The 18,040-nt window shown below is 39.7% G+C and overlaps 1 protein-coding gene across 1 annotated transcript; it reads right to left on the bottom strand.

The window, feature by feature from the left end:
- Positions 1-10,346: 10,346 nt before the first annotated feature.
- Positions 10,347-16,055, bottom strand: LOC134656557 (uncharacterized). The gene is made up of 2 exons (XM_063512117.1): positions 14,327-16,055; positions 10,347-13,969 (listed from the first exon to the last, which is right to left on the bottom strand). Exons 1-2 carry the CDS (start codon positions 16,053-16,055, stop codon positions 10,347-10,349), a joined length of 5,352 nt encoding a protein of 1,783 aa, XP_063368187.1.
- Between the last annotated feature and the right edge of the window lie 1,985 nt (positions 16,056-18,040).

Here is an 18,040-nt window from a genome sequence, read left to right as displayed (position 1 = left end):
CTTTTAAAACTAATAACAAACTTCAACATCGCTTTAAAAATTATTATTTTCTTAACTGATGGCCACCAAGAAACCACTAGACGTCTTTCGCGTTGCAGCTTAAAAACTCATCTCCAGATGAACATTAATCCATGAACATTACTATCCCGTCATATTTCTTCCATTTCTATTTACCTTTCGATGGAGCGCAGATAGAAAATGTTTTCACATTTGACATCGTTGTGATAACTTCCGCACACTCTTATTTAAACACGCCAGAGTATTTGATCAACGTCCTTATTTAGTAACTTTTAAAGTCGAAATTTGAGGAGACAAAAAATGCTTGATACTAGTATAAATAAGTTGTTTTAGTACGCCTTTGAGGGCCTGCAATAAATCGAAATTTATTATGGTAGTAAGACAGGAACGCTCTACGGAATTGTTTCGTTTGTATATGACACGTTGATTTTCTTGAAGTCATAGAAAAAATAGTCGCTTTGGAGTGCTGCGTCATTTTTATATTTGAAACTATGCGATGTTTTTTACAGGAAAATTGCTATGTATTTGCTATAAAATCAAAACAAATAGTTTACGTACTTATCTCTCTTTTTTCGACGGGGGTTAAAATTATATAGAATGTAAGCACATGAAATTCTACCAACATCAACAGTCCCAAAGGTCTTTTGAGCTAAACATAAGTTTATAATTCAAATAGTAAGCTAAGGAATCCGCACAACCGGGTCACACTTGGATATATAATTCACGGTGCGTACTGCATTGCAGCTTAGACGTGTTACACGCTGTGTTTACGCAGTTGCCAGACAGTAATCCTTATGACAAGGATATTAAAGTCTACATATAGGTAGTAGTTTTGGTGACTATTACTCTGCCCCCTTAAGCCAATTAGCGGTATCTCAAATCAAAATGTAATGCAAACATATACTTTAAATTCTTTATCTTATAGTTCCATTTTCAATTATTTTTGTTTTTGAGATACCGCTAATTGGCTTAAGGTATGGCACGGTACTGTAACAGTACCGTGCCATCCCTAAACTGCAGTAACTGTAAACAATCGATTTCGAGACAAACGCAAAAGACTGTTTAAAAGTGTATTTTCGGCGCATGGCTCTCAAAGGACTTGTATCGTCTCAAAGTTATTTCGTTAAGTTCGGCACCTGTTTCATAATAATTCTGGCATTAAAGACTAATTAGTCGTAATGTGCAAAATTATACCGGAGACTAATTATGCTCATTAAAAATATTAAAATACTTTAGCTTTCTGACGCTAAGTGGATAAGTAGGTTGGTATTTTGACCTTTCTAACGTCGTGTAATATCTTCTATTTTGATGATATTACGAGTATATAAACCACCATATTGCTACCAGCTTTTGTAGTACTAGAGACTTAAAGGTTGTGATTACACGCATAATTATTTTAAAACAAAAGTTGTTACTCCTGTGGACAATAATTTTTAGGGTTCCGTACCCAAAGGGTAAAAACGGGACCCTATTACTAAGACTCCGCTGTCCGTCCGTCCGTCCGTCTGTCACCAGGCTGTATCTCACGAACCTAGCTATCACAGTTGAAATTTTCACAGATGATGTGTTTCTGTTGCCGCTATAACAACAAATACTAAAAACCGGCCAAGTGCGAGTCGGACTCGCGCACGGAGGGTTCCGCACCATCAAAAAACAAGCAAAAAAATGGTCACCCATCCAAGTACTGACCCCACCCGACGTTGCTTAACTTCGGTCAAAAATCACGTTTGTTGTATGGGAGCCCCACTTAAATCTTTATTTTATACTGTTTTTAGTATTTGTTGTTATAGCGGCAACCGAAATACATCATCTGTGAAAATTTCAACTGTCTGGACGGACGGACGGACGGACGCACGGACAGCGGAGTCTTAGTAATAGGGTCCCGTTTTTACCCTTTGGGTACGGAACCCTAAAAACAGAATAAAATAAAGATTTAAGTGGGGCTCCCATACAACAAACGTGATTTTTGACCGAAGTTAAGCAACGTCGGGCGGGGTCAGTACTTGGATGGGTGACCGTTTTTTTGATTGTTTTTTTTTGCTTGTTTTGCTCTATTTTTTGTTGATGGTGCGGAACCCTCCGTGCGCGAGTCCGACTCGCACTTGGTCGGTTTTTTTTTTGCCTTAGCCCTTAACTTTGGGTAGGGCTGCCTAAATCAGAGATGTAGTAGTATTCCGCCCTGTTATCTAGGAGTACTGAGTCTGATAGAAGACAGTTCGAAAAATGATAATATTATAAATTATCAAAATTTTGAAATTACATATAAAACGCTTTTAGCAAACAAGTACACCTGTCGTGCAATAATAATGCAGTATGGAAGCGTTGAAGACAGCACATTGCGATGTCCAGCTGGATTATTGAATCTCTGATTTAGTGCTTACGTGGCCAGACTCGGTTTTGCATGGCCGACAATATTTCATGACACATGAAACTATATGACTCTCATCTCTGCACTCTGTTAAGTTACTTTACGACTAAGATAAGGGCGGTATTCGTATTTTTAAATTTTTGATATGTTACTCGCATCTCTTACGGCGGAATATTTTTGATATTTAATTTTAACGAACCTTTGCGTTTTTGTATCATAGCTAAAGGAGAATATTTTGAACATACCTAATACATTTTATTTTAGTTAAGTGATTTTAGTGTCCCTTATTTTTGAGCCACACTAAATACGTATATTTTTATTGTCTCTTTATTGAAGGTTAAAATGCTCTCGCGAGTAAAATAATTGCATTACACTTCATAAATAACTTATGCACCCGATTACCTTTTATCTTTGTATGTCGCTCTGAATATTATAATACCTATGTATAATTATATTGTGATTCTGGTGGGTCAGTAGTGCCTATAACTTATTTTGAACGACTATTATGCGTAATGTTGTTGAATAGGTACTAGTCCAAAGTCTAATATTGCAACATGTAAATAAAGTGAAACTAAGTAAAATACGAAAAAAATTGAAGAAGCTACGTAAAAGCTGGTAAAAATTGAGACGCTCAGGTATTTCAGCAGTGCGCCGCCGCTGGCTCGTCTAATAAGAGTTCCGGTGCAGCTGCTTGTGAAAATGTTTTGACAACCCTGGCCGGCGCAGAGCCTATTTACCAGGTACCTATTTAATTTAGGAAAATATTTCACTGCATTTAGTATTTATACTAGGGAACGGCGGTCAAAACTAGAAGGTATTTGTAATGCCTCCAAAAACGTGAAGTCAATTGTTTCTAGTTAACGTTGGGTTTTCTAAAATTCGTCAAAAATAGCTGTAATACGACAAGGAATAAATATTTTTAGAAACAAATAATAATTAATATTTCTTACATTACATATTTATATACAGACACAGAATTAAATACACTGTAATTACGGGTATCGACGTTCAGTCCGCAACTATTTTGTTTAGAAGATTGACAGTCAGACAGTAAGCGTCAACGCTACAATTTTCTTCGTCGTCTAATTTCATTTAGGTACCAACTTTATCGCAGAACTTTTAATTTAAGAACCATCGTTTACTGAACATTATTACTTAGGTTAAATTTCATCTTAATTGGTTCAGCGGTTTTAGTGTGAAGATGTAACAGAAAGACAAAGTAACCAACAGTTACTTTCGCATTTCAAATCATCATCATATTCCTCGCGTTGTCCTACCTTTTTGGTACGACGACCCGTACGACTCACGGCAATCTGGATTCCGCTTGGCAACTAATCGCAAGAATTAGCGTAGGCACTGTTTTTTACGAAAGCGACTGCCATCTGACCTTCTAACCCAGACGGGAAACAAGGCCTTATTGGGATTAATTCGGTTTCCTACCCATGTTTCCCTTCATCGAAAAACGACTAGTAAATTAAATACCACATAATAAGTAAATCGTATATAAATTAATTCCACTATTAGTACGAGCCAGGGTTTGAACCCGCAACCTCCGGATTGAAAGTCACACGCTCTTGCCGCTAGGCTGCCAGCGCTAAGTAGCGCATTTAAAATATTTTATCACAAATTAGATTAAGCAATATTCATTATACAAATGCTTGGAACAGTCAAACAGCCCAATTGCATCGGCTGTGAACAATTTTCTTCCCGTTACTTCAATTCGCGCCTTTTAGAGAACATCAAAGACTACAGTACAATTTTAATCGAAATCCCGCTCTAACGCGCTACTTTAAGGTTCAAAACAGCTTTGTCTAAATAGCGCAAAGCGAGAAGTGTTTGGGAGAGATTTGAAATCACTGTAATCACTTAGGGAAGCGTTGGAAGGGTGTGTTTTGACTTTTTCAATGTTACGATTCATATATGTCACAGAAAACTACTTTTTTTTTAAGTATCTTCTTTTGGACGATTTTTATGACAACATTTTTTTTTTCTTTATTGAGGGGCTTTTTCGATTGAACGTATGACTATAGTTGCTGTTGTTGTTGTGTCGTTGTGTTGTTGTGTGTATAACTGTTGTTGTGTGTTAGTCGTTATTGTGTGTGTCGTTGTTGTTATGATTTTGAACTGGTCGCGATCTTCATAATCGTAAGATCGTAATAATAAGATCAAAACCGTAACAAACTGTTGAATCTGAATCGGGTTCTAGGTCACATTAAATTTCTCAACCGATTCCCGTGAAGTTTTTAAACAGGTTTGATAATTTAAGGAAGTTTTTTGTCCATTAAGTTTTTGGAATTTTTCCAAAATGGCGGTTCGCGTGGTCTACAACTCACAGAGCTACAAGTCTATTCCGTAACCCGTCAGCAATGAATCAGTATAATTTGTTTTGTGGTAGTCTAAGTGTGCGCGCCGCATTGCGGGGGTTTAAATGCGACGCACTGGGTAAGAGTACGCGATATATTATCATCAAGAGAATGCAACTTAGTTATGAGGCACACGGCTAGGTATGACCACACTTTAATATTTTTATTATAGTTAAATTTAATACATATTAATTTGTGTACAGTCTTATCTGGCAGTTTAATTGTTTAAGTCGCGTAAATGAGAAAAGCCATTGAACAAAAGGAGGACTTAAAGCTATTAAACATTCTCCGTTCTTTTTTTACTAAACGAATCAAATAAAGACTGCAGCCAGCCGTACTGGCCGTTTTTTTGTTTTTTAATAAAGTACCTATCTAACAGGGTAGATCATAGCTCTAAAGTCGTCCAAAGTCCTAAATGATAAGTTATTAACGCGACATTTTCGAGAACATATCGTTTTTAAATTGATTAGTCAAATATGATTTGTGTTGACAAACCACTGTGACATAATGAATGATACATAAATGCAATTTTATAGCTCGGTGCATAGAAAACAAAACAAAAGATTCTGCTGTACCGTATGTCACACGGTGTACTTACTTTAAATAGCATTTCGAAATAACCACCGCCGCCTTTTTAATTCTATTTCAGACATTCTACCTGAATTACTCGCATATTTATACAATTAAGTATATTTATACAGTGAAGCGGTTTGCGCATCTCTACTCTCCGATCCCTAAGAACACTGTAAACCTTCCATACCAAGAACACAACACTATAATTTCCTAATGCCCAATATCAAATCGAAACCATATTCTGAAACATCAAACGCCGCTGACCGCGTGGCGTGGCCTATAATCGCCTCGCCATTTGCGGTTACATAGTCGAGTTAGGCCTTCAAACGCAAAGTTTACAGAAACGTCCAAAGAGAAACTCTATCCAGAGTCAACAAACCGGTTACCATGTAACTCCAACACACAGCTAGGTACGTATTAATTGAAAAAGGTAACACCAGGGACTATTCAATAATATAGATTGTAGTCTACTTAAAAGACACAAAACAAAATTATTTGATTTGTACCCTAAGTAATATTATATTAGACCACCTTCGCTAATATTCACGTTGGCTGGTAGAGAATTCCCATTGACGCTTAAAATAAAATGAGCCTGTCCAGATGGACGAAACAAAAAAAAATTAAAATAAAATGAGACTATGATCTGTCAGTGTCCAAAGTGACATTTCGGTGACATTTCATCAACTAGAAATGTCACTTTTAACATTGACAGATTATACCCATAATATATCCAGATCAAGTTCATAAATAACATGTTATTACAAGCTGAGTAATACGCCTCTGAGTCCCCAATAAATGTGAAGTAGAACACTATTTTTGGACGATAACAGTCTTTGTTATTTACTTGTCTGTGTTAATGTAAAGTTACGAATGTTGTGATACGTAAAGGGTAAATACGTCTGCTGCTGCAATTTGAGTTCCGAGTTGCGATTATTGACATTTTGGGCCCAATTAGAGTTAAGTTGAGACGATCCATCTAAATGTATAAAAATACTGACAGATAACGCACAGGCTAAAGGATGATTCACTTTAGAACGGTCCGGGTCCGGGCCGAGGCGTCCGTTTCCGACACTTCAGATATCGATTAGTGGTTTGATTAATATTCGATTTAACGTCTATCATTTTGATAGATATAATGACATATGGCGATATTTACACTTAAATTACGCACTAATATGCCAGTACGAGCGTAATGCATAGGAAGTACATTACGCAGGCGCTAGCGAATATGTCAGTGTCAAATTCGTGTTAAGGCTACTTCTACAGGGCAAAGTTGAACGGTATGACATCCCGATTGCTTTTCCCTGATTCCCCAATGTCAGTAAATATACTTACTTCAAGTTTTTAAGTACTATTTATCGCCAAACGATCTCCCCGCCGGTGCCAACTCCGTATCATTTCTCAGCAATAACGGCCTTTGTCAGAATCATTTCAATAATAACCAAAGTTTAACCCACGTAGGCTCCACAATAAAATTTAACGTGACGAAGAGTTTTGTGACTTGGCCCAATTTATGACGGTTTTTTAGACGGGCGATTTGTTCCACGAGTTGCGTTGGAGACTGGGATGCTTTTCCTGTTTGGAAGCAAAAGTAATAATACCTAAATGAAATGAAATTGTTTAATTCCGGAAATCGCTTCCATAAAATTACAATAAAATAAAATTAAAATTAAACTATTAGACTGTACAATAAAATTAAATTATTCACTAAAGTCTACAGATAAATACAAATTAAAACTTAATATTAACTAGACTTAGGGGCGTGTCGCCCCGACCCCATGGTGACAGGTCAATCATGTTCATCTTATTAATGGAATATTTCAAACACCAATGGATTTTTCTTCTTGATTTGATTCGCCCTGAGATCCTATTAGGCTCATTATTTAAAAAAAAATTCAAAAATTCTTTCTTTTTATTTTCATAATAGTATACATTTTTGTGATACAGGGGATGGAGCCGCCCGGTAAGCTTATGCTTGTGTTGGGAGGCACCGCTCTTCCCTAGGTTTATAAGTAGTACAATATTTATTTTATTTTATTAACATTAGGTAACTAAGATATGTAGGTAATTATACAGAATTACTAGTTAATATGTTTTTAACTTAATTCTAAAACATGCATTACAACACAGCTACAAGTACACTGTTTCTGTTAATTCTTACTCGTTTCGTTTGATTTAAGGTGTGAATATCGACTGAGACAGGTGTTTGTGTTTGTGAGTGTGTGCGTGTGCGTGTGCGTGTGTGTGTGTGTGGGTATGTGTGTGTGTGTGTGTGTGTGTGTGTGTGTGTGTGTGCGTGTGAGTGATTGAGTGTATTCTAGTACTCTGTTCTTAGCAGCTTCTCTGTTATACCCCAGAGAGCAACTGCTTTAATGATGTAGGAGGTTATAGTGTGTCAAAGGACTGTCTCATTTCAAACATAGACAGAGATAATCATACTATCTTTATCTTACACTAGTACTAGCACCCGAAAGAAAAGGATGAGTATAGATTTTTTTTTTGTTCCAATTTACTGACAAATTGGTTTGACCGACTATATTGTTTTTTTTTTTGTATTCAGCACACGTATTGCCAGCTGTAAAATTATCATTTGATTTGTGCACACACCGTCCTACCGTATATTTGTTTTAAGTCGCAAGACTAAACAAATACCGGTCAAATTTTCCATTTACCCACAACACAACGCGGCATTGTGACGAGGGTAGCTTATTTATCATAATATCGACACGTCATCCTCGCAAATTCTTATCTCGTCACCACACGAACTTTATAAAAAACTTTAGTGCGTTAGGTTAAGGTTTGAATTAGATTGTAAATATTATTAGATAGGATTAAACAAGAATTAGTTATTGGTATCTGGGAAGCTGTCAGGTTACTCTTATTAGTTTCTGTTCCCTTGTTTTATGCATGAATGGCTGCAGTAACAAATGTGGTTTATTGACATGTTTTGGGATTAAACAGTTAAACACCTTGTGGTTTGGAGGGTTCAGTGAAAATTGGGTTGAAGTTATTATATTCTTAAGTGCTTGTTGCTGGGCCTACATGAATAAAGTATATTTTGAGTTTGAGTTTATAGTGTTTGTTTAAAAGGAGGCGAGAGCGAGAAAGATGTAGCTGTTTCTCGCTCTTATACTTATGGGTGCGACGCACCAAGGTCGCGGTGCGGAGCGATAGTGTGTTACAACTTTTAAACCAGTCACTTGATATAGGAATGATAATATAAAAGACTTTTTTCTACTCGTCTCGTTTCTACAATTAGCATCCGAGAGACATCTTAATGCTGCTGATATCCTGATCCAATTTACATCTTAAAGGATGACTCACGTTAGACCGGGCCGACCGGGCCGTGTCCGGGCCGAAGATTCCTGCGCTTACTTTTCTATGACAGATGACAGATGATCACGTGATGCTTTCCATAGAAAACGAAGCGCCGGAAGCTCCGGCCCGGACACGGCCCGGTCTAACGTGATTCAGCCTTTATGGTGCAGTAGGTAAGTTTAGTATTTTGATCAAAATTAATTACTTGATAATTCCAGCACGTTGTATTTATCTTACTCGAATTTAATGAACACAATCTGAAAAGTTTCTTTGTTCTGAACCGGCAGGTAATTTCGCCGCTTAAATAACATTTCTAAATATTCTTCAAATCTTAAGCAACAAGTTTGATTGCTTTTCAGAAATTCAAGATGTTATACTTATGTTTCTTTTTGTTGCCGACTTGAGAATAATTCGGTTTTGTGCTTAGATCCTTTGGAAGAAATTTAAAATAAATTAGGTAAGGTCAAATGTGGCTAATTCCGTCATAGGGATTATTTCGTCTACTAACGTTTTTCTCGAACAACGAACAAAATTGATAATTTCACCGACAAAGCAGTAATTGCTTTTAGTTAAAGCAATCAAAAGCAGGTGGTTTTTTTCCTACGATTGAAAATCAAAGAAATATATATTATATGCTCGTGGACGGAATAGTCCATGACGGAATTAGCCATACTAACCTTCCCTGTTTTAACATCGGTGTATTTTGTTAGCCACTACCAAGTTTAGAGGAACGTAAGTGCTGGAAAGATGCGCTCTTCTGCTGGTATTACTTTTTATATCATAATAATATGAAGGTACCTACGGCACCCTGCATTATGCGTTGCCCGACATGCACGTGGCAGTTTTTTTGTTTATTTTTGAACAAGCTCGTTCTCTGTCTGATTGAGTTAAAAGTTAGCATAAGTACTTCAATGACAATAAAATTTTGTGATACTGTCGAATAATAAGTTTCATGAAACACGTGTCAGTCAGCAGCAGAAGTTCTTAAGCAAGATGTTCCAAATGTCCTTGACACTCTCTTATTCTCTTAACAATAAAGTCGCGACAAGATCATTTTGAACACCTGGCCCGCTTAGCAACTTCTGCTGCTGACTGTACCAGACGGGGTAGAGCTTCAGAGCCGCGACCTTTGATTTGAAAGTCGCACGCGTTACCGCTTTAACGCTTCCACGCAACGCAATTCTGAGTCCGATTCAAATTTAACAATTTGTTACGGCTGCTCTTAATTCGATACGACCTTGAAGATCCCTCTGGCTGATTGGTGCATGCGAAATGAAGTGAGAGTCGTGGATATATTTGGGCTGTTCTCGAGAACGGCACAACTATAGTTTGACGACTGGTCTGGCCTAGTGGATAGTGACTGTAGCTGACGATTGCAGCCACAGGTGGAGAGGAGCGAAATAAGAACAACTAGGGATACTTTTTGAGGTAAGTGTTAGAGCGCATGGACATGCGTGTATCGCTCGGAAGCGTATAGGGAACTGACGTTGATTGGTCGATAGCCGAGGCTCGTTGCACACATATGCATGCTCTCGCGCACACTTTATTAACACATAGAAAACAGCAGTGGTAAGCAAGGTAAGTACCTACATATTATTTTTATAATATTTAACTAAAATGTATATTAATTACTAAGTTTTATGTTTCAGGTTACTCATTTCAGGTCCAGTACATTGCGTCGTCTACATTCTCGGCCCCATTGTCCGTCAAGGACAATCATCATCAGCTGTGGGGAGCAACGCTAAACGCGCCACTGGTCTGGTAAGCATTCCGGATTGTGTTTTTACATCGACGATTCGAATGCGCCCATCGGCGCCAGCGTGAACTTCATGGACCCGTCCTTTGGGCCAGACATTTCTAGGCATCGCTGGGTCTACGATTACCACGACATCGCCCTTTTTTAGCTGTTTGCCCTCTTGGCACCATTTTTGTCGTGGTAGAAGGTTTGGTAGTACCTCGCGCATCCAACGCCGCCAGAATGCATCGGTAAGTCTTTGTGCTATTCTCCACATTTTCTTCCGGAACAGGTCAGTATCATCAAATACTCCAGGAACTGGGAGGTTCGAAGAGGAGCCTATGAGGAAGTGGTTTGGTGTCAAACTTTCTGGGTCGCCGTGGTCTGTCGATACGTAGCTAAGCGGACGACTATTTACAATATTTTCCACCTCTGCCAACAATGTGATCAAAACCTCTTCGCGTGGGGCTCGTTCCTTTAAGATCACTTTCAGGGATGTCTTGACGCTTCTAATTAATCGCTCCCAGGAGCCGCCCATGTGTGGACTCGCCGGTGATATGAAGCGCCATTCAAGTTCATGTGTAGTCAGTAGGTCTCTGACGCTAGCTTGGTCGTTTATCTCTTTAAACGATCTCCTCAGTTCAGCATCAGCGCCTCTGAAGTTGGTACCATGGTCTGAGTACATTCTGTACGGCCAGCCTCGTCGTGATGCCATTCGTCTCAAGGCCATGATAAAGGAATCGGCAGACAGCGAGGGTACCAATTCTATATGGATTGCTCGTACTGTCATGCAGGTGAAGAGTACTCCGTACCGCTTCTCGTGACGACGGCCGACTGTCACTTCCATATGCCCAAATAAGTCAACGCCGCAGTGAGTAAACGGGCGTTGATGATGGGCGAGTCGCGCCGCCGGTAAGTCTCCCATCCGTGGGTTGCTAGGTCTTGCTTTTTTAATTCGGCAATACAAACATCGTGTCGCGACTGTACGTACCGTAGGGCGTAAATTGACAATCCAATATTTTTGACGAATATCGTTGACTACAGTTTCGTTATTGCCGTGCGCAGCCATCTCGTGATAACGCTTGATTATCAATCTCGTTATATAATCATGTCCGTCAAGTATAACGGGACGTTTCAGGTCGAAATCAACATACGAAGCAGCGTCGATCCTCCCGCCGACGCGTAGCAATCCGTGATCATCTAATATTGGGGTTAACTTGCGTAAACGGCTGTTTGGTTCGATTGCCTTATTATTTTTCAGTGCATAAATCTCTTCTGGAAACGATTTCATCTGTGAGTAACGCAATAATTCAGTTTCAGCGCGTTGCATCGTGTCGGCATCAATCTGCGCATTACCAGGTCTTCTGCACCTCGTAATAAACAACAAAACGTTTGCCATACATCTCCATAGTCTGGTCCACGAAGAGAATTTATTCAAATCAGGAACAACAGGTAAGTCTTCAACCTTTATTTCATATAGCGTGTTTACTTGTAACAGCTGATCTTTGTTTATGTTTTGTTTTGCAGCGTCATACTTCGGCCAGGTGTCCCGCGGCGAGTACAGGAATTCAGGGCCGCGGAGCCAGTCGCAGTCGTTATTCAACTCGTAAGTATTTAACTTTGTCGCTTTGTCAGCTATATTCAAGTCGGTAGGTATATAATTCCATTCACAGGATTGAGATAATTCATCAATTTCGCCAAGTCTATTAGCGATAAAAACTTTATAGTTGCGCGTGTCGTTTTTTATTTGATGTAAAACGATTAAGGAATCGGTCCAGAAGTATCGTGTGCAGGCGGTCAACCTGTGTTCGCGCGCTATTGTGTCAGCGAGTCTGCAGGCGATAACAGCTGATTCCATCTCAAGTTTAGGTATAGTTATATATTTCTTCACAGGTGACGAACGACACTTACTCGCGATGAATGAAACTTGTACTTCATTGATGTTATGTACTTTACGCCAATAAGCGACGGCAGCGTATGCAGTGGGAGCAGCATCGCAAAAGATGTGAAGTTCGAGTTCTATAGTCGTCTCATTCTGGCGCAAGGTGTGGCAGCGAGCGTTATCAGTATTATCGCGCTCGCTCATAACTCGTTCGTCGTGAAAATAAAACCTTGGAATGCGCAAATCTTTCAAAGTTTGTAATTCCGTTATCCAGTTGCGAAATACTGTATATTCATTCGTAGGAATCTCATCGTCCCATTTAGTATCCGTTCTCCAGATATTTCGTAGCATTATTTTTGCTTTAACAGTAAATGGCGCAAGAAAGCCAAAAATGTCAAATATTGACATATAGATGCGCAGGAGTTCCCGCTTCGTAGGTTTTCTTTGCAGGTTAATTATCTCCGTCGGAATGCGTTTAAGTGATAAATCAAAGCCGAATGTGTCGCTGGCCGGGTACCATAGCAACCCGAGCGTTCTCTCAGGTACGTCGTCGCATCCGGTTTTGAACCTTATTGCCTTATCACTTAAGGTTTCTTTTGGCGTGCATTCCAAGACTTCGGGTTTGTTAGAAATCCAATTTCTTATTTCGAAGCCACCTTGTTTGTGGATTTCGGAAACTTCTGTTATCATCTTGATAGCTAACTGCTCGTTGTCCACACTCTCGATGTAGTCGTCCATATAATGTGACTTCAGAATGGCTTTGACCGCTTCAGGCATTTCGTTTTGGAATCGCATTGCATTTTTATTTTTAATATGTTGTGCAATGAATGGAGAACAATTGGTTCCAAATAACAATGACGTCATAACGTAGGTTTTTAGTTCGCTGTTTGCGTTTTCGCGCCATAAAAATCGTAATGCGTGCTGATCTTCTTTCGTTATCTTGATGCGATGGAAGAATTCTTTTATATCGCCCATAATTGCAACAGGTTTTTCTCGAAAGCGTAGCATGATGCCCAGTAAAGACTGAAGTAGGTCAGGACCCTGGAGTAGGTAGTCGTTCAGGGATCGACCGGCGGTGGCGGCTGAGGCGTCATGCACAAGTCTCAATTTTTTCTTGTTTTTGTTATCGACTCCGAAATGGGCTAAATAAAATATGCGTTTATGTGGCGCTAACAATTCGTCGTCTGATAATAATCGGGCGTAATTGTTTTCAAGTAGATGATTAATACGCTCCGTATACCTAGAGGCGTATCCTTCATCTGACAACATTCTTCTTTCCACAGCGAGGAATCTCTTGTAAGCATTTGGGTAAGAGTCAGGCAGTTTAGCATCGTTTTTCCATGGTAAACTAATTTCATAACTCCCGTTAATTAATTTTGCAGAGTTATCAATGATGTTGACTGCGCGAATGTCGTCCTTATTTACGCGTGGCTTAGAGTTCACTCCTATTGATTCGAGCGCAAACGATCGGCGAACCAGTTCATGAAGTTGTTTATCTGTGCTGTCGCTAAGTGCATCGCTTGACGATTGAGGTGATGAGTGTGTGTCTGCGTTTGTGCATGTGTGCGTCTCCCGCCGCGCGGCAAGTATGTCCGCGGGGGTGGCGGTGGAGGGCGGAGTGCATGCGTTGCAGATTTCGGCGGCCGGTTTAGCGCGCTCATACAGCACGGTTGTCAAGGCATGCTCGGCGGTCAAAGGTCGGCCGAGTACAGCTGCAGGTAAGGTTCCATGTAAACACCAACCGAGTTTTGTTAATGTGGCACAAGGTTCAAAATTGCCCCGATAAACAGTCTTTAGCGGCATTATCAAATGGTAAAAATCCTGTCCGATTAATAACTTCGGTTCCATATTACAGCGGGGGAAAACACTTGTTAGATCGCGTAAATAATCGTAAGAGTCTAAGTTCACGTTAGATAGGTCCAGTGTTGGTAAGTCTAGCTCACTCATTTTTCGTGCACGTAAGTCATACATTTCACCACTTGAGTTCGAGATTTTAAAGTTCACAGTTTCACTTATACACTCGAATTTAGATTTCCATGCACATTTCATGCTTATTGTCTTTGGCTGACCTTGAAGGTTGACACAGTTAGCAAGATCAGCTGATATGAGACTCACTGCGGCCCCATCGTCTAGAAGGGCGTATGTAGCAATAGTGCCGCCAGGTCCATGCAGGTTCACTCGTACAGACTTTAGGTAAACACTATCACTATCACTAGGTTCCACGACAGTATTTGTTACGATTGCGGTCGTGGGATTGTTGTTGGCAGATTCATCTGTCGCGCTTAATGTTGGCGTATTATTTGGGTCTTCATTAGTGCTGTTATTGCGTGGCGCTGCACTGGCTGCGTTAGGTTTATTCGGCCAGTGAAGGAGGCGGTGGTGGGGTAGCCCGCAGCCGTCAACATCGCACGATGCGGCCGGGCAGGTTTCTTTCCCGTGGCCTAGCAACAGGCATTTATGGCATATTCTATTTATTTTGACAAAGCGCCATTTATCCTTGCGTAGCGCGCGTTTAAATTTAATGCAATTAGTCAGCGGATGATAAGACACCTTACAAAACTTGCACTTCGTGTTAGTATCATTATCGTTGTTTAAAATGGGGTGAACTTGAAGTTTTCGGTCTTCCATCTTTTTGGGAAACTTGTGTTCATTTTGAGAATGGATATGAGTTACACCAGCGGCGGCGATCTTCGTAGCTTCTTTGTGCAGGAACTCGGAGAATAACTGCAATTTAGCTTTATTTGTATCGCTATGTTCGTATATATAGTCTGCCCACTTGTTGATAAGCGCACTGGGACACTTTGATATAACGATGCTTAGTAACTCAGGGCTTCGAAGATGATCGGTCTGCTTAATAGACTCTGCAGCTGCCACGTAATTCTTTACTCTGACGGCGAAGTTCACCAACTCGATATGATACGCTTGCGGTAAAGGTTGCAATTTTTTAAATTGTGTTAAGATTTTATTTATGATTAGGTCGGGTCTTCCGAATCGTAGCTCTAGTGCGTCTAGGATGGCGCGTGGTGAGGTATCGGTCGTAAATAAAGACGAGACCGTTTCTTTAGCTTCACCACGGAGACATTTCTCTAATCTCGCGATATTTTCAGTATCACTATAGTTGCATAACATCGTGGATTGTTCGTATGATTTTTTAAATTGAATCCACTCGAGCGATTCACCAGAAAATAACGGTAAGTCCTTAGACGTGGCTAATCGAGATAACAGGCGAGTATTAGCACTTTGAGTTGTAGTAGCTAGTTTTTCCATTGCTTGTGCTAGGGTTTGAAGTGAGCTGGGTCCGGGGTTCGGTTCTTGCCAAGGGGTCGCGAGAACGCGTTCGTCTTGATCGTCTTGGCGACTTTTCTCGAGCCACTGTTCCACTTTTTGAGATGTTTCGGACAAAATAGATCGTTGTTCTCCACTGCAACGGGACTTCTGAGAATATTCTTCATCCAGCTTAGCGAGTTCAGCGTCTAGCTTTTTATCTATTAACTCTTTCTCGATCCTAGCTTTAGCTTCGGCGGCGTCTAACTCTAATTGTTTTTTTTTTGCCTGTAGTGAAGACATCGAAGTTTTATTTGAAGTATTAGATCGGTGATAACCATGTTCAGTTTCAGTTTTGATGCTACCCTCTTTCGCGCTGGGCTGAATCTGCAAACTGAGCGCCTTCGCGTTGAACTGACTTGCGCGATCCATAAATTCTTCTTCTTTGGAGTTCTTTGGGCATGGCACTTCACTCTGAGCATCCGTGGTATGTTTCAACTTCTCTCTTTCGAGAGCACCCCGCGTTTTAACCATTGTGTGCGGAGGCGTGTGGAACATTCCTTTGCGTCCTGACATCCGTGCTCCTCTGGATCCGGTTTGATAGGACCATGTGTAGCTGACGATTGCAGCCACAGGTGGAGAGGAGCGAAATAAGAACAACTAGGGATACTTTTTGACGTAAGTGTTAGAGCGCATGGACATGCGTGTATCGCTCGGAAGCGTATAGGGAACTGACGTTGATTGGTCGATAGCCGAGGCTCGTTGCACACATATGCATGCTCTCGCGCACACTTTATTAACACATAGAAAACAGCAGTGGTAAGCAAGGTAAGTACCTACATATTATTTTTATAATATTTAACTAAAATGTATATTAATTACTAAGTTTTATGTTTCAGGTTACTCATTTCAGGTCCAGTACATTGCGTCGTCTACAGTGACCCTGCCTGTGAAGCCGCGGTCCTGGGTTCAAATCCCGGTAAGGGCATTTATTTGTGTGATGAGCACAGATATTTGTTCCCGAGTCTTGGGATTTTCTTTCTATGTATTTGTATATTATATATATCGTTGTTTAAGTACCCACAACACAAGCCTTCTTGAGCTTACTGTGGGACTTAATTTGTGTAAAAACGTCCTGTAATATTTATTTATAGTCATGCGTGAGATGTGTACCAATCACCCAGACGATCGTCTATGTCGTAACAAAACCAGTTCAATAAGTACCATAACAAATTAATTAATTAGAATGGACCTTGCTATCAACGTGATATTAAATCACTCATTGAATACGTGTTAACATTATAATTAATGCGCATCCGATCTAACTCGATCAGTGGAAATAATTATATCCGACACGGCTTTCTATTACGGCGCGCTGAATTCTATACTAATTAAACCTATTAACTACCTCGTTAATTGAGATGTACTAACAGTGATAATTATATTTAGATATAATGGACCTTATTTCGTTGAAATAAGGATTAGTAAAATCAGAGTAGCAACTTAAATACTTCGTTTGAATTGGATTCTAAAGGTTCAGTGACACAGGTGCGTTTTCCGGGCGAGGCGTGAGCGTTTTATATGCGAAAAATGCACCTGTGTGACGAATTCTTTAATGTTTACAGTTAGTATTTTCCTCTCGTTGGTGTGCATGTGGTAAAAACTGTTGTTGTGTTTCCTCGGTAGCAAAGTTTGTTTAACCGAGCTTGAAGCCCTCGAAACGCTCAAGATTCCACTTATCAAACCACTAGTTACGCTAATGGTTTCATTTTGGATCCTTTCGCTTGTTCGTTTTAGCACAAGTAATTAAATAACAATTTGGCCACCTTTTAAATAAAATAACTATATTTTTACTCTATATCTAACTGATCCAATATCGCTGTTGACTCAATAACTGTATTTAGGCAAGGCACTGGCCTTGGAGTACTTAATTCGGTCTCCAATCCTCCAGAGGCCGCTCGGTAATAATTGCAGAAGGCGATCAAATTGAGATGAATCACCCACCTAATTTCTAAAGATGTACTTACTAGTCGATATTTTGGGTGGGTTTATATCGGCAGCAGTCATCCTATCTATGATAATATCTAGGTACATTACTTAAACGAAAGGATGAGGATTACTCAATTTCTATCAATAAATGATTTATATTTGTATTTTGTGTTTAAGGAATTCGGGAAACTGTTTCATGGAATAAATAATAAATGAATATATACTCCTAAGCCCGTACCATGAGTCACTGACAGTGTCAAAACTGACATTTTACGCTATTGAGAACGTAATTTACTTTCTATACATCTCGCTCGTACTCGCATATTTGTGCAAACGAGATATATAGAAAGTAAATTACATTCTCGATGGCGTTTATGTCAGCGCCAAACTGATGGTAGCCGTACTCGACCTGTTAAAAATTTTACTCGCCAGATCCCTCGGCTATATCACTTACCTAAAAGCTACTTAATACTAGCATTAATAAATTAGACACGTTTTATGGTCTTTATATAGTTTCAGTGTTAATTTAT

This window comes from Cydia amplana, chromosome 18 (assembly GCF_948474715.1).
Source record: "Cydia amplana chromosome 18, ilCydAmpl1.1, whole genome shotgun sequence".
NCBI lineage: Eukaryota > Metazoa > Arthropoda > Insecta > Lepidoptera > Tortricidae > Cydia > Cydia amplana.
Note: the sequence above shows the minus strand (reverse complement) of the source record. Positions and strands in the feature narration are given on the sequence as shown.